The 18,202-nt window shown below is 44.2% G+C and overlaps 1 protein-coding gene across 6 annotated transcripts in view; it reads left to right on the forward strand.

Annotated features, from left to right (window-relative positions):
• Positions 1–18,202, forward strand: part of LOC148010868 (RNA methyltransferase family protein) — a 63,738-nt gene that overhangs the window by 20,461 nt on the left and 25,075 nt on the right. For 5 of the 6 annotated variants that reach the window (XM_087672144.1, XM_087672139.1, XM_087672142.1 and 2 more), the window contains exons 2-5: positions 10,846–11,076; positions 11,597–11,773; positions 11,852–11,961; positions 12,090–12,201. In XM_087672144.1, coding sequence (XP_087528270.1) covers positions 10,846–11,076; positions 11,597–11,773; positions 11,852–11,961; positions 12,090–12,201 — 630 coding nt within the window. The remainder of the gene's footprint in view (positions 1–10,845; positions 11,077–11,596; positions 11,774–11,851; positions 11,962–12,089; positions 12,202–18,202) is intronic. The other variant, XM_087672145.1, reaches the window with a different exon arrangement.

Below are 18,202 nucleotides of genomic sequence, written 5' to 3' on the forward strand. Positions count from 1 at the left end.
AAAAAAAGGGGAGGGGGGATTATCAACATCCACATCTCTTGCCCACTTGGTACGTACTTTCTATGAGTGGTGGATGATGGTACAAGAGAATGAAGCACTATGGGCTCCTTTATGTATTGGCACATCCACAAAGCTATCATTGCAACGATTGATTTGTTTTACTTGCAACTTCCCAAATTTATTGATTCTAACTTCATTGTGTGTGATCTTGATTCTTGTAGGTTGGTCCATAAAACCTTATGCAAGTTGTCATGGATAATGCCTTAAATTGTGCCTCCATGGGATGGAAACTTTTTGACCAAGTTTTTGTCCATAGCGTGGACACTATGCACTACACATTGCCTAGATGTTCTTATGGAAGATATAGGAAAGTTGGAGTGGGTGAAGAGAATTGTGGACGATGCTTGTAGAATCATTGGTTTCGTCAGTGCCAAAATGGATAGAATTGGAGCTGATGGCTGAACTGGACAGATCTGGAGTAGACAAGAGACGCCTCAGCTACAGCTTCTCCTCCACTTCAGCAGCACCTCACAGCAGTTGAAAACTCTTCCTCGAGCTGAGAACCAAGCTGGTAGTAGTAGGACCTTGGGCGGATGGCATTGGTTGATGGTGGCTGAATGAAATCCGTGCGTACGAGCTGCTTTGATACCAAATGCTGGAAAATGGCAGCCAGCTATGGAGAGAGAGAGCAGAGACAATGACAGCAAGAGAGTGAGCTGAAGAAAAAAGAAGAAGAGTGTACTTGCTAGAATGAAAGATATAGTGAAAGTACAACTTATGTTTAGGTCAAGGGTTGACCTAATTAGCCTTCCACCAACTAACTAGAGTTAGGTTTATTTTACTCTAAAGCCTACTGTCACTACTTTAAGTTTCTAAGACACTAGGTGTATACACCTTACATTGATACTTTGATAAGTGTCCACACCACACAAATTACATTGGGCGCTGCCCATAGAATCGGCAAATTCTAACAACGCCAAACGATAGCAGACTGCGATGGAAGGCTTTGTACACAATCTCATTTGCGAACGGGGTGTGGACAGTAGAGATATGGCTCTTGAAACTTGCAAAGACGAGCTTGAGGAAGAGTGGGGGGCTGCAGGCCTATTTATAGAAAGTTTGGGGCACCTAAATTAGGGTTTTGCATGTGGGATATAATAACTCTCTAGGATCGCGAATCTTTTAAAATAAGATGGTTTTTTCATTAATTTAGCGTGTTTTGGGATTGTTTAAGTCAAGCTAATGCATTTTTAGCTCAACATCCTCATGTGAGCTCAGATTAGGAGCCATAGTTGCATAGTTACCTGGAACGGGGAATGGGAACGAGAACGGAACCCCTTGGAACGGGGGGAACATCTAAGGTGGGGGAACGACACATGTCTTAAGTGCCCCAAATATGCCTGCATGACCCAAGTTGCCCCAAAGAATGTCCCTCTTATTGCCCCAATACCCCTGAATGCTCCAAATTGACCCAAATGTCCCAAAATTGACTCGATTATCCCCATAGCTCCAAATTGCTCTGAACTGCCTCAATTATCTAAGTTTCCCTTGAAATTAGACAATGTAAATGGATGATTACCTTGGAATTGAGAATAGACTGAAATTTGATTGTGATTTGCAAGAGTTCATAATGCATCAAATTTGAACTTTGCATGGACTCCTGATTGGCTTGTGGCTTGTCTTGACACTTTGAATCTTCAATGAGAGAGAGAGAGAGAGAGAGAGAGAGAGAGAGAGAGAGAGAGAGAGAGAGAGATTAGTGTGTGCACATTAGGCGATGGAGATGGGTGAACATGTGGTAGGAGTGTGATACAAGCAAAAATAAAAAAACTAGAAAAAACATAAATTTTTGGTCAACAAGTTTGGAACGGCCGTCCTGAATAGGGAACGACAGGGGGAATGGCAAGGAACGGCAGGGAACATTCTCTGGCCGTTTCACCTCCTCCGAGGGTTTGGAACGTGTTAGGCCGTTCCTATAGGCCGGATTGGCCGTAACCTGTTTCTATACATAGTTACCTTTGTACGTTGTATTGTACTGATCATACGTATAGTACCGTACGTATCCATACGGTACTATACGTATGATGAGTACCCAATACAACGTACAAAGGTAACTATGTATAGAAACAGGTTACGGCCAATCCGCATTTTTGGGGGGGGGAAGCCTTGGATACCTCATCTCACCCCCTTTTCCAACAATGCACTCCTTCCCCAACCCTCCTTGGATTCCATCCAGCTGGCAGCCCTCTTTGGTTGTTGATCCCTCTTTGATAGTTTGACCCTTATCTTCCGCAGCAATTCAGTGTACATTTGTAATTCTCATTTCCCTCTCTTGGATCTTGAATTGATTTGTGATTTGTAAAGCTCTAGCCTCTTACTCTCTCCTCTTTTCCGCACCTTGTCAAGGCTCAAGCCTCTCTCTAACAAGAGGGGGAGGATAACGATGGGCGCATTCATCTACCATCACATTCGGCAAGCTATCATTGAGGTATATATTGCCTTTTAAATTTGTTTTACTTTTTTTCATTATGATTTATATATAACTATCTATCTCTCTATTCTCTCTAATATCTATCTCGAATCTTTGTTTCCCCTTGGGCTCCAACCTCCATCTCTCTTCATTCTTGAATCTTGAAAGTTGAAACTTGAAAGACTCAACTATCTCTTTCTTTCTCTAATCTCCAAGTATTGTTACTTGTAATTTGTAAATTGTGATTGTAGGTGGACCCCTCGAATGTGGTGCAAGTTGTTACCAACAATACATCGAATTGTTGGCGTATTGGCCATTTGCTTGAGGCCGAGTTTCCCACGATTGTGTAGACTCCATGTGTAAGTCATTGTTTGGACTTGCTCATGGAGGACATTGGGAAGCTCAAGTGGGTGAAGGGGTGGTCCTCTCAAAGCTACATCAATTGTCACCTTTTTCATGGTAAAGATAAAGGTGCTTGTGATGTATCGTGAGCATAGCACACTCGAGTTGAAGTAGTCTTCTTCGACTCGGTTTGCTTACATGTGGTTATTGCTGGAGCGTCTTTATGAGGTGTGGTTCACCAAATAGTGGTGACTCCCTTTTGTAGGGTGTTATGTATGAGTGATTGTAAGGGATCCACCATGTGCCTTCTCATTGTCATCCTACATAATTAGAGTCAATATACCTATGACTCTTGTATCCTAGCCATATGCATATATCTACAGTGCCCTTAAGGTACCTCACGATACCCTTCACGACATCTCAATGCCACTTGCCAAGTGTAGCCATATAGGATGCCACAACTCCCATTGTAAATGCTAGTCAAGATGAGTGGCTATCATAGTATACATCAAACTGCTTACTATGGATGTAATAAGGGATCTTGGTCATCTCGGCCTTTTGCTCATTAGACTGCAAACAATTGGTGACTATGTCGTGACTCTCTTTTATAGGGTGTTATGTACGAGTGATTGCGAGGGGTCCACCATGGGTCTTCTCATTCACTTCTCTAGAGCGACATTGGTGGAGGCACGTGCTTATACAATGATCACAAAGACATAGCGCACACATGTTCCAGAGATAGCAGAGAGGAGATGGACATGGATGCATAAGCCCATCCATGGTTTTGTCGCATTGGTACATCCAGTCTACAAGTCACCGGTGGCATAGTACGGGGGAGTTTCGAAAACGGGGAAAACGGAAACGGGAAAAACTGGAGTTTCGGAGTTTCGGCCAAATTTTGGAAACGGGGAAAAGGCGTTTCAGATTGTACACTAAAATAAATACAGTATTATGTGGGTATGTAAATATGTCAATGCCTACAATAACATGTACCCAAATTTCATACAAAACTTTTGAGTCCATGTTATATGATTGAAATCATGATTCATTACACATGTCACGACTCATGAGTGAAGATTGAAGAGTTAAGACTCCATGGTTGAAACGTAAGACAGCTTAATAGAATTAAGACTCAATTTCAAAATTGAAGGCAACAAATGAATTATAATTTATGACTCCTAAATCATCTATGATCTAAAGAGAATGGAAGATTGACATCAAGAACAATGGAGACTGACATAAAGAACAATGGAACAAGAATCAAGATGCATAATAAGTGAAATCAAAGATATAATGATACATGTAACTATGTCATGTGAATAATCAGTTAAAACCCCAAAGTCCAGTGAGCACTGAGCACTGTGTACTAGTCTCTAGACTCTAGTAACTATTGAGTAACAAGTATCAACATCAATGAATGATTGGCAATTGTATTCTGGACAACAAGGCTCGATGTCTTTGTTGGAAACGCATGCCAAGTGGTCTTTTACGCGTGTTACGCTCCCTGAATTCTCCAATCCACAATAGTTGCACCACCACTTCTTTGATTCGCCGGATCCCTTGTATCCCTTGATTGGAGTGACGTGTCTCCAATATGGATCCAACGCCATGATTAGCCTTTAGGTAATGGGGGAAGGAAGAAGAAGAAGAAGAAGAAGAAGAGGAAGAGGAAGAAGAAGAAGAGGAGGATGAGGAAGAGGAAGACCAAGACGAAGAAGAGGAGGAAGAGTAAGAAGTAAAGGTTAATGGGGGGAAGAAGAAGAAGAAGAAGAAGAAGAAGAAGAAGAAGAGGAGGAGGAGGAGGAGGAGGAGGAGGAGGAGGAGGAGGAGGAGGAGGAGGAGGAGGAGGAGGAGGAGGAGGAGGAGGCGGCGGCGGCGGCGGTGGCGGCAATGGCAGCTGGAGTGCCCCGAAACGGACCAGAGGATGCCGAAATGCCGGTCTGCCGTTTCCGTTTCGGTCCGAAATGGCCGGTCCATTTCGGCAGCCCCGAAACGTTGTTTCGGGATACTAAGACCGGTGGTCATGGATGATAGAGAGCTTTGTTCGGATTAACTTGCTTATTTGACTCGTGTAGTCCCTGTGGATGACCACAATGTACTACCAGCGGAGCTAGGATACTATGCGGATCAAAGAGGGCATGTGGCTTTTGCTTCTCCCACTTGTTGGAGGAGAGAGTCACTTGTGAAGCCTTTATTATGGTGGCAAAACTTTGGATATGCATTGGAGACCCTTCAACCCTTAGCCATGAGGATCCTTGCCGAGGATTGCTCTTCGGGTGCATGTGAGAGAATTGGAGTGGCTATTCTCTCATTCACACGAAGATTCGCAATCAGCTTAGCACACGATAGTTAGAGCAACTAGTCTATTACTGCACTAACTTATGTATGATGAGGGCTATGATGAGCATGGATAGTTTGAAGCAGGTAAACACTTAACCATAAAATTTAAAATTTACTGTTTTAAACTTTGAAGTTTATACTTTATAATTTAGACTTTAGCATTTACAATCTTATATACATTCTGTAGTGAATATTGATACATTCAAGTTGATGGGCGACACTCTTCTGAGTGTACATCAGGAGGTGGACAAGGAGGAGATGATTTTTGCAAAGCTCTATAGAGAGCTTATAGTAGCAAATACTCATGACACTCATAGTTAGTGTGCTCGTGAGTAAGGAGTTCGAGTAGGTGGTAGTAGGGGCATGGTCATTTGGCACCCTCGAGCATCAAGGAGGGGTGGTTCAAGTGGCTTGCAGACATATGTAAGGCGGGGCTCTAGTAGCTCACATCTTGTATCTCATGATGACATTCCCTCCTTGCCTACATAACCTCCACCTAGGGAGACATCATGTGATGATGATGGTAACCTCATCAGTGAGGATGAGTATGAGAGTGTCTTATCATCCGATATCGAGGAGTCATCTTCAGACTCTCTTGATGAGTACTCAGATGGTTCTGATGATGATGATGCCTCATTATAGATTCATAGATATCTCTCTTTATTGTATCTACTATCATGCCGCTATGATGCATCATCCATGGACCATGTATGTACTAGACTGTAGTTGTATCGCATGTTGTGCACAACCCATGCGACTGTGAAGGCTACCCACCCTTATATATTCATCTTATTTTGTAATGAAATGGCTATTTTCACTTTAAACATGTGTTTTATCATTTAATGATTTATGATTTTTAAAAAAGTCATGTTTTTTTGTACTAAAATTGTACCGTACCTTATAAAATCATAAGGTACCATTTAGTATTGTATTTTATCGTACCGTACTGTATTGTACCTTTCACACATGACAACTATGCTAGGAGCCAATTCCACTCTTTGTCAAATAACTAGCTCATCATGAACTTGGATGTTAATCCTAGCTCTAGGATTTGAATCTGCTAGATTTCGGTCAATGCATCAAGGACGTCCCTCTTTGGAACCTGTGCATCAGTATACTTGTATAGATGAGGTTCTTCGACCCCATCTCACCACGCTCTCACACTCTCTTTGTAGCACTAGAGAGTTGTGAAGGATGACTGCATCACCTGTACTAGAAAGCAGTAGAAAAAGGGGCTACCAAAGCCTTCCCTCGATTGGAAGATGAGGATCCATTCTATGCCTTGGTCTTCGCCATGGCCGGAGGATTTGAGTCAGAGTTGGAGGAGGATGACGGACGGAGGAGCCCATAACTTTATCTACTGAAGTTGTCCATAAAGGGTTACTGCATACATGGTCAAAGGTGCCTCGTACAACAACTAAAGCTTTGGCAATACTTCGGGAGATGTCCTGTAGGAGGTAATTGGTGGTTGAACTTCTTTAGAAAAATATTGAAGAAGAGCAAAATAGGCATGGGTATCATCCGTATTCCATGTAAACATAACTTCCTCATGATTGTCCTCATTAAAATCTTTTGAAAGTGGGAAAGTACACTGAGGGCGTGGAATAGCTCCACAAACAATGTACTAGATTTGCTTTTGCACAAACCGGGCTTTCATGACATCACTCCATGTTAGATAGTCAGGTCTATGTAACTTATCATCAATAGAAGTGCATAGAGGAGCCATGTGGAGAGGATAAGAAGAGAAGAGAGAGGATAGAAGGTAGACAGAGAGAGAATACAACCAAACCAATAGCAAAGACTTCACAAAATGAGAGTTCACATGCAGTATAACCAAAAACCTGATTCAGAAAAGAAGGGTGACTGCTGCAAAATGATGAAAACTCAATTTCTAAAAACTAGAGACGGCAAAATGGCATGTAGAAACAGTCATCCAGCCAAGGTTAGGGTTAGCAAACCAAAAACACAGGTTGTTTGAGCAATTAATGTAGCACATTGACGATTACAGAGCGCACAATTGTTGCCATTTGAAAACGCAAGGTGCTAGGCACAAAATGCAGGCTGTAGTGGATGATAGACAGGCTGAAATCAAGCAGCAGCAGTTGCTTGATCAGAAGAGATAAATTGGATCTGTAATCAGCAGAAAAACCAGCAACGGGAACCTAGATCTTGCAATGTGATACTATATCAGAAGTGGATGCAGCAATGGAAGCATATGCATATGCTGAAATAAACTGCTGAACACAAGATAGAAGAGAGAATATAAGAACACTGCAAAAGAAGAGAACTCGGAATGCTTGGGAAATGGAATCCATATACCAACACATGAAACAATATAGAACCATTGTGAGTCATTGACTATGAAGGCACTGACACTGGCTCCTCTCTCCACAAGAACTTGTCAAATGATGAATGAATGAGGAGGAGGAGAGATTGACAATAAATAGGCTAATATCAGCCATAAATGTGGACTGGTCGGCCAGCATTTAATGCCGGTTGATTGTCATAAAATGCCATAAAACACATAAAGAAAATGCCAAATAAAATGCCTAAATCTCAAGATGCCTATCCTCTTGAATCACATGCATAGACTCATCCATGAACTGACATATGTGCTAACACCCTACCGGTTGAAATTTCTCTTTGACAATTAACAACACAGTGGTATGGGTTCTTGTTGAAACATCATCATAAAAAAGCTTGAAGCCATGATAGCGTAGGATTCTCCTTGCTTCTTTGTGACTCTTGTGCTTTGTTACACAAAACATTCCATGCATTAGAGTTGTAAAGCTTGTCACATAGCATGCTGCTTGCCACGTGAATAAATACCCTAAACATTCCATGTGGCGATTTTCATGATGAGATGGGAGATTAAGGGTGGGGTTGCAGTTGCCTTGCTATAGCTTTATTTGCCAAAACAGCAAGAACATCCTCATCTACAAAATGTGCCAACAAAGCGAATGCATTTGTCATATTATCATGTGCTTTTGAAGTCGAGGGCTCATCTACATTCATTGTGCTACTATGCAGTTATCTATGGTCCCATGGAGTAACGGCCCTACTACACTTGTCAAAGGCTAGACACTTAGGGGGTGCATGTAATGACTCGTATCGAGCCTTAGGATTAGAGGTTGCCTTAACGCTTGAAGGTGTAACACCAGCACCTTGGGACAAAGGCTTGTCCTTACGACACGCATAGGCGTGCAGGGCATTTTGTGTATCCTCCAAGGATCCAATGTTTTGAACATCATTCAACTTTTTTCCCTTTTTCGGTTGCACCTCTTGCTAGTAATGGACACCATGAGTGAGGGGTGAAGGCAATTGTTTGCCTTTGCCTAGGTTTCCCTCCATGGGTTGGGCATCTAGATGCATAGCAATACCATCTTGTTGAATACCATCTAGGTTTCCCTCCATGGATTGGGCATCTAGATGCATAGCAATACCATCTTGTTGAATAGCAGGAACCTCGTTTGTCTGTGTTCTCCCTTTTTTGGCTTCAGTACACTGTGCCATGAAGTGATCATTCGGCAGCAAAGAATAGGATGACAGCTTTTTCATGCAAGGAGGAGAATGAACACAATACTTTTTTTGTTTCCATGGTGGTAACGATGACATCACTCTCTTCAAAGTTATTACAATTATCTTGATTATGTTGCACATATTCCCCAAGCAAGGTGTTGGCAAATTCCAAAAGATGCTCCCAATCCAAGTCATGGGAGTCATTTGGTTGCCCCATTGCATGAGCATAGGACAAAGTGTGACCTATCTTTGAAGCACATGGCAATGTTTGTAATTCCCCCCAAGGCAATGCATTCGCCCCTTCGATCGGGGAGGCCTTTATAGACTTGAAACACTTGACAAGGGGCACAACATGCTCCATGTCAGAATTCAGGGTCTTTTCATCCTCATCCATGTCTACCAGTGCATTATTGAAGGCGGTATTCAACTCAGCCATAGGGGAATGAATGTCTTTCGGCTGATGCCGGAGTGCACTGCTGCCCTAGCTTGTCTGTTTGACTGGTTCGGGCTTGCTCAGGGATGCACGCTTGGCTTGGATTCACTCCTGATAGGTGAATGCGATTAGGACCATTCAGGCATCCAACGTTGTCTCTCTCTGTCCTTTTGAAATTGCAGGTTTGCAGCTCTTGTATTTCCTTGTCTGCTTAGCGTTGTCAGAGTCATTGGAGGCTGGACGACTGTCTACAGCTTGGAGGTCGCTTGCCTCTCTCTATGCGCGCTAAGGCAGGCATGTAGAAAGGGTACAGGCAGTAGGTGAAGCGAATTTGTGTGGGTGTAGACTGGGCCGTCACAGCCTACAAGCGCATCATGTGTACTTGCATGTGATTTGTGTGATCAGGCACTCCCTCTCTCAGATGATTTCATTCGCACGGCATGATCAAGAGAGTAGGGTGATGATCTTTCTCTCTCTCTCTCTCACCAAAACCATGGTCTTCAACTACTTCTTCCTCTTCTCTTTCTCTCTCGTGTGCCCTCACACCTCCATGAAGTTACATTGCCCATAGCCTGCTGGTCTCACTTGCAGAGCTCCATACCCAACATCTCCAACTCCTCTTCTAGCTCACCTCAACTCTGGTCCACCCTAGACATGGAGGTTTGAGGCCCATTGCATCATACCTGCATAGTCTGATTCATTCATTCGCTCTCTCATCTCTTTTCACCTTGAATTTTTCTCTATTCACTGTGTTCTTGTTGCACACTTTAAGTTCTGATTGTCTGTTCAAGCATTTCTTTACAGAAGGTTGGCAGTGCAAGAAGTAGCTACATAGTCTGAGGTGGCAGGGGTATCGACGGCATAGAAGGTGGAACAAGAGGGTGGGAGACCAGAAGGGCAAGAAGGTGGTGAGAACTGAAGGACTAAAGGGTAGGAAGGCAATGAGGCAACAGAGGGCGTGGATCAGCTGGAGGTTAGATTCCACAATAGGCTTAGGAGGGGCTCGTCATGTTCATCTGCTATGTGCATCTGAATAATTTTGGTTACATTGCACATTTCTAATAAGGAGTGAACATGTTCACACCATTTTTGAGGTTTCCCACTAGTAATACAAAGTATTACATTAGGAATTGTGATTGTGACATGCAATCATAAAGAACCATTTCTTTTACGAAAGGTTTGTATGCATTAAGAACTGTGTGCCCATGCACCATTTTGTGACTATTTGTACTTTCATGATGTTGATTTTCAGCTCTTCTGAGGTTTGCCACCAGTAATGTTGAGTATTAGAAAAGCAGAATGTGCACGTGTTGCATGTGTATGCGTGGATGTGCGCATGTGTGCGGGTGCATGCATGCATGCATACACGTGTGTGGGAACAGTTTGGACTCCAGGAACCATGATATTATGGGTAATTGATCATTTGAACATTATATCTATGGTAGAGTTCACAGCAGCAATTGTTATGTTATTGTTGCCATGCTGATGATCTAGATGCTTTTGTTATGGATGCCTTTTTACCACTGTTTCTAATTTTTTTGAATATTCATAATGAAGTCTATTCTCACTTCTATTCGTCTTGTAGATGTTTGAATTAATGAGTTAATGGACAGTGGTTTAACAAAAACAAGTGTGGTGAGAGAGAGAGAGAGAGAGAGAGAGAGAGAGAGAGAGAGAGAGAGAGAGAGAGAGAGAGAGCTATCAAATCGTGTATATATGTGATTATCTGGGATGTTGGCAGGCTATCAAATTGAAAACACTGTCTCCTCATGACCATGCAGTTTCCCCTCCTTGTGCATATGCAGCTGATTGTGGAGGCTGCAAGATGCAAAATTTGTTATATGAAGCACAACTTGCAATTAAGGAAAAACAAGTTTTTGAATTGATCTCCAGGATTGGAAGGTTTAGCAGTGATTTTGAGTTTATGAAAGGCATCATAGGGTGTGAGTCTCCATTTCACTATCGTAACAAGGTGAGCTGTTTTACATGCTTCTTTTGGTGACATTTTCAAAATCAAAACGTTTGCTGCAAATGTATTTGATGTATATTCCATTTTACCCGTTTGTTGCACACTGCTAGAGTTCTTATATGCAACAAAAATGCTGAAATGATGTTTCCGATTGCAGTTTCTTACATGTCTTGTTCCTAGCATCAGCTGTTGACATTTCAGTTCTCTTAATCGCAACTCACTCACAAGAAAGAAATCCTTTAGGGGGAATATTTTTGAACGAAATTAAGACTTGAGACAAGCCAACAGCACAAGGGGGGAAAGGAGAGCACAATTGCATTTAACCAGCTGCCCTAATGTTTACTGGTTTGCTCATACATGCTGACATCTAACTGTGGAGGGACGTCATACAAAAATTCGTCACTTAAATATTCTGCTGTTCTATCTTCAAAGCAGTTGGAATGAGATCAAGTGATATTGAGCTTATGTTCATAGCAGTTGTAAGACAGTCATTTTGTAATCCTTCTCAGTTAATGCAATACAGATGGAGTTCTCTTTTGGAACCCGAAAATGGACGCCAAAATGCGAGTATGGAAGTGTCTCACTCCAACAACAGGAATCTTCTATGGATCAATTTGCTCTTGGCCTGCATGCACCTGGCCGTTTTGATAAAGTATTGAACATTGAGAAGTGCTTGCTACAAGAGGATAAAGCCAATATTGTATGCTGCTCACCCTTACTCTTTGATTTTTATGGTAGTTCTGATTAGTTGCATGATTCCAATTTTCATCCATTGCAGGTTCTGGAAATGGTTCATCAGTATTGTAGCAGTCATGTTCTTGAGCTTCCTCCCTATGATACACATAATCACACTGGGTTTCTGAGACATCTTGTACTTCGATCTGGCAGGTTTTTAGTCTCGCATCTCTGCACTTTTTTTTGGCAAAGTTAAGATTTTCAATTTTGCAAAAATAGGTACAAGACACATTTCTGCTGTTTGCTAACTTGTCTGGTGTGGGATTTCAATTCATTGACAGGGATTCCAACACTCAAAAGCTGCAGTTGATGGTGAACTTTGTCACCTCAAAATTCGAGCCCTCACTTCTACAGCCTCTAGTGAATAAGCTTGTTGCAACTGTTCCTGAAGTGGTAAGGTCTTGATAACTTTTAGAAATCGAGAAAGTGTCAGCAATTTCGAGAGTGTACTCGCCATGTTGCTATTACAAGATTTGATGAAATATTTTCCACGACACTGAAATAGATAGAACTAGGGCATATGTCTTATTCTAGGCCACCAATAGTATCAAGAGATGAGCTCTATTATTTTATTTACCCCAAAAGGTCCTACAGTCGGAACGTCATGCCTTGTTTGCAGTATATGTAACTGAAGCAATCCAAGTGGTATATACAGTAGCCCTTCATGATAGAGCAGGCCTTCAACTTCTGTCTTCAACACTTGTACATTCTTCTTGAATTTTTTGCTTGATATTCTGGGCAAAGTGATCCTTGGAAAGTTCTTTCTTGACTTGTAGAAGGAAGGTCGGATCTTCTGGAGCGTTGTTTGTTACTATGCAAAGTCGGAACTGTTCTGGTTTCAAGAGAACAGAATCATTTAACTCATGAACTGTGTCTCCTTTTTTATGTGCAAGATCGAAGCATCCGGACAATGCATTTGGTTTCCCTTGTTGGTTACCATGTCGATATGATATGACAAAATCAAATCTAGAAAGGAATTTATTCCATCTTGCTTGTTGTCAATTCAAGACCTAAGAACTTGTGAAATACTCTAGATTTTTATGGTTTGTAAAGAGTATGATTTTGTGAGGTGCCCTCGCTAGAAGTTGCCTCCATGTTTCAAAAGAGTTAATAATAGCCAAAAGCTCCTTATCATGAATTTCATAATTTATTTTAGCTACTGAGAATTTTCATGTCATCTGGACTACTGGAGACTACATTTTGATTCTTCAGCCTTTGTTTTTCCTGTTTGGGGGACTAGTCAGTTGATGTCTATATCATCTCATTCATCTATTGCCTGTAGAGCTGCCATGTTAGAGAGAATATTTTTGCATTTTTGCCATCCATAGTCATCACTGACATCTTGCTACCTGGAGGACAGCATGTCGCTCCCTCCATTGCTGCCCATGATATCGTCATTATTAGTGGACTGCTGCTGTTGTGATTCACGATCTGTCACGAGTATGACACACTCCAACATGAGACACATGTTTGAGACCCCTCATTGTATCATTCATATTCTCATTTGTCCATTCTCTGTAATCCCCGTCCGCTGCATATAAAGCAGCAGCAGCGCCCCCCCCCCCACCCCCCCCCCGCCCCCCCCCCCCCCTTTCCCCTTTTTCATAAAATAATCAAAAATTTTCTAAATCCCCTCCCCTTGTTGTTGCTGACAAGTGGCGAGGCGGGGGAAGGATGAGAGGATGACGAACGATGTCTACGAGGGAGAGGTGACGTAGGCAATGACAAAGAGGAGGAAGTCAAAGATGGCGTGGATGACGATGGCGCAAATCGTGAGGATGAGGATGACGATGCAGGCGAGGAGGGAGGCCACGGGCCTACCACCCCTCCAAACCACCTGTCCCAGTCTGCTGTGGCACTACCACACCACCACTCTACGTTTCCCCCCAAATGATACCCCCCCTACCACTTATAAACCCCCGGCCCCACCCAACCTTTCTAAATCCCCTCCCCTTGTTATTGCCGACAAGTGGCGAGGCGGGGGAAGGATGAGAGGATGACGAACGATGTCTACGAGGGAGAGGTGACGTAGGCAATGACAAAGAGGAGGAAGTCAAAGATGGCGTGGATGACGATGGCGCAAATTGTGAGGATGAGGATGACGATGTAGGCGAGGAGGGAGGCCACGGGCCTACCACCCCTCCAAACCACCTGTCCCAGTCTGCTGTGGCACTACCACACCACCACTCTACGTTTCCCCCCAAATGATACCCCCCCTACCACTTATAAACCCCCGGCCCCACCCAACCCCCCCCCCCCCCCCCCCCCCCCCTGCCGTATATATATATATATATATATATATATATATATAGAGAGAGAGAGAGAGAGAGAGAGAGAGAGAGAGATGAAAATGGAGAATCCTTTCGGAGGGATGGCGCGACACGGGAGTTTCTCGTCGGACTTGCGTAGGGGTCGTCCGGCACCTGTCGCTGATGTCGCGAGCTGCCGTTGACTCTTCACCTTCGTCGTCGTCTGCTTGCCTGTGTGTCCCGTCGCCACGACGTTTGTTTGACTGCGCGTCCCGTCGCCTGTGCGTTCCGTCGCCCACGCGCCGGGTTGCCCCGTCGCCACGTAGCCAGGTAGCCTAGCCCTGCCCCTGCCGTCGCCTGACCTGCGTACCCTGACAGAGCGCGTTGTCGACGCCTGGAGCTTGCCCGCCTATTCCGCCCCTGTTCGCCTGTGCCTGTCTGATCCTGCTCGCCTGATGACCGCCCACCTGAGCCGCCTGTGGTCGTTTCCTCTGCGTCAATGTGCAGCACCCTGTGGCCCCGTCGACGCCTGAAGACTGAACGCCTTTCGTTTGTAGAAACAACAGGGTGTGACGACCTGCCCTAATCCGGTAAGGGGGCTCCGCTTGCTTCTGAACAGTCCGTCCGCTTCTGTACCGGCACCCAGTTGCGGGTTGCGTGTCTCTACCCCCCGCGATTTTTTCACTCGGCCTCTGTCCGACATACGTGCTGATACAATATGGCTGGCCTGGATCTGGCTTTCATAGACCAAACGGTGGCAGCTCTTGGTCCAGATTCTGACAATGAGGAACCAGAGGACATGGTTCCGTGCACAGAGGAGATGGCCCCTACTCCTGACCTCCAGCCAGCGGGCAAACGCACCAAGCATACTTCGGCAGGGATAATGGATCATCAGGATCGTTCCTATGCGCAGGTTGCTTATGATTCTGTGGACTCCCAGGAGGTTGATTGGGAGCACCTGTTGGAGTTTGCTAACACTTTGCTAGGCGATTATGTTCAACATAATCAGGAAGTCTTTTCGGACTCTGCAACGGAAGATGTTCTGGAAGCCACTGTGGATCCAAAACATGTCTTGCGTTCCTTTTCAGTGTTCTATGAACGTGCTGTGATACTTTTTTTCACTGGTAGGAGCCCGCTGCTTTCCCGTATTCGCCAGTGGCTGCACAGTCTGCTACAAGAGGAATGTGTTGAAGAGATTTTTGTTGGCCCTCGGGGTTTTTTTGAGGTCCTGTTGAAATCAGAGACACACCGTGCTGCTCTTTTGTCTAAACTGCCATTGTTCGTTGATCGCCGTCTGGTCCATGTGGTGCCATGGCGCCCCATGGCAGATTTTCAGCGTCTGCTGCAACGTAAATGCCCTGTGTGGGTTGAAGTGGAAAACTGTCTGGCTGTTTATTGGCCACTGCTAAAAGACGCCATGGCTGCTGTGGGCACTGTTCTGGTCCCCCCCAAGCCTAAGGGCCATGAATCGCAACCGCCTGTGTATGTTATGGGACACTGCTCGAAAAAGGCCTGCTTGGTTACGCATTAACTGCTCTGGCATGCATCCTTTACATTTTCGTTTGAAATGGGGCAACTTTGCAGGACATTGCTTTTCATGTGGACAATTGGGGCATTTTATGGCTGAATGCCCAGAGAAGCACCACACTTGAGATGCCGAGCATGTTGCGCAGCCCATGGAAGATATGATGTGTGATGCGCCATCGCAAGATGCCACCCAGCCACCTAAAGTTTTGAATAAAGGTAAACAACAGGTCTCGGGTTTGGATTCTGGTGGCAATGATTGGGTAGATGTATGCGCGAAAAAAGGCAACAAGCATGCTGTTGGCATGATGGATACTGTGCCTATTGCCTCACCAGATTCCATGCGTACGTATATGCGTAGGAGGAAAATGATGTCTTCAGAGCACTCTGCTCGTGCTATGGTTTCCTCTGCTCCACGTCAACAGACAGCTAGGAGAGTGTCTTCAGATGGTCCTAAGGGTCCGCCGCTAAGCTGGCTTTTGATACTCGAGGTAATGTCATTACCCCATGGGATCGTCGCTATCCCCGCTCCATCCCCAAGTCAGCGGATATGCCATCCACTTCCAAATCTGGTTGTCAGAACTCTTTTGCCGTGTTAGCTGATTTCTTGGATGAGGGTGTGCTAGACATTCTCACCGAAAAGGTCTCATCGAGGCAAGCTGTGCCTCGTACTTGATCCTCTTTTGCATCCACATGAAGATAGCTACGTGGAATGTGTGAGGAAATTGTTCTCGCCACAAGCAACATGCCATGTGGACAATATTGCATGAGAATCAGTGGGATGTCTTGTGTGCTGTTGAACACAAGAGTCATAGTGAAGCGGGTAAGTTGTGGATTGCCATGGTTTTCGTTTGTTCTATGCAGGGACACATGCCAGGCAGTATTCTGGTGTGCTTATGATTGTACATGAAAAATATCAGCCGGTTCTTATCAAGAATGATGTACATGGCCGCTTTGTGGTGATTGAAATTTTATTTGAAGGAGAGATCTTATGGTTATTTGGCCTCTATGCTCCGAATGGCATACCTTGCAGAGTTCCTTGTCCCTTGGTAGACGGGGTTTTTTGATGGGGGATTTTAATATGTGTTGATTCTTTACAGTCCACATCAGAACATTCGATCATGGATGCGCCGGAAAGACGTACGTGGCAGTAGTTGGATTTTGCCGTTCTTAAGCAAGATCTTTGGTCTTGGCTGTATCCTTCTTGTACAGGGTTTACCTTCCATTTTGCCCAGTATGCCACAACATGGTCGCGGTTAGACCGCATTTACATCATGCAGGATGATGATTTCCTTCCTGAGATGCTCGAAATGAAAGTGTTACAACAATATGCATTGTCGGATCATTTCCCTCTGCAGCTTGAGCTCCTTGCACAACCAATTGCTCCTTTCAAGCAATTTCTGGATAGACTCCTGTTGCGTTTCAACTCGTCTTATTTGAAGCATGCAATCTTCCAGGGCTATATGCAGCAATTGATTGATCGGTTCTTATTGGATTTCTCATCCCAGGGCACTGCTTCCTTTCAACGATTGCTCTCCAATGTGCAGCGGGTTGCTCGCCAGTATGGGATCCATCATGCCTCTCTTTGTTGGCGGCGCCGACAAGCAGCCGAGGAACTGCTGGCTTTGGTTCGTTCTTTGCTGGTGGACACTCCCGATGATGCATTTCTGCTATCACTGGCAACGCGTCTGGCTGATCTTATTAAAGAGTTTCAGTTGAAATCCTATCAGCAGGTCAAATTGCAACAGCTGACGGACACTCTGCAAGACAGTGCTTGTCAGACCCATAAGTTTTTTCGAGCTCTCCATGCCTCTCCTGCTCGAGAGAATATGACGAGGCTCCAGGATGAAGAAGGTCAAATGGTTCTTGATCCGCAGATGATTGTGAATATGTATAGAAATTATTTCCTCGACCTTCTTGGTTCTACTTCTCCGCCTTCAGGCCAAACTACTCATGCCCGTTTAGTTTTTTATGATCTGGTCCGCAATTAGGTTCCTCAGGACATGCAATCTACTCTGGAGGCCGATATTTGTGAGTCGGAGGTCATGGATGTTCTGCTACACTTGCCTAAGGATAAAAGTCTTGGCTGGGATGGTCTTACCAATGAGTTCGTTGAGTTTTTTGCCACCCAGCTTGCGAAACCTTTGACGGCTTTGTTTCAGCGGGTATGGGAAACGGGGATTATGCCTTCCTCTTGGAAAGACGGTCTTATTAAACTGCTTCCAAAAGTTCCTTCGCCATCCATGTTGAAACAATGGCGCCCAATTTCTTTGATGGGTTCTATATATAAAATCTTTTCAAAAGTTATGGCGAATCGCCTCCATAAGCATCTTCCTGCCATTGTGCATCCTCTCCAATATGGTTTTATTAAGGGCAGAAATATTTTGCACAATGTCTTAAATGCGCAACTGGCAATTGATTATGCAAGGCATTCAAATCACGAGGTCGTACTGGTTCAATTGGACTTGGAAAAAGCTTTTGATTATCTGGACTGGTCTTTCATTACAGAACTTATGTCTGCTATGGGCTTTGGTGCCTGGATGTCTCGTTTGATCTATACTATTAGTGTTGCAGCATCTTTGCGGGTCATGTTGAATGGAGGAGTTACCAAGCCAATTGTC

The sequence above is a fragment of the Lygodium microphyllum genome, chromosome 29 (assembly GCF_053477565.2).
Source record: "Lygodium microphyllum isolate KBCC chromosome 29, Lygodium_microphyllum_v1.1.10, whole genome shotgun sequence".
NCBI lineage: Eukaryota > Viridiplantae > Streptophyta > Polypodiopsida > Schizaeales > Lygodiaceae > Lygodium > Lygodium microphyllum.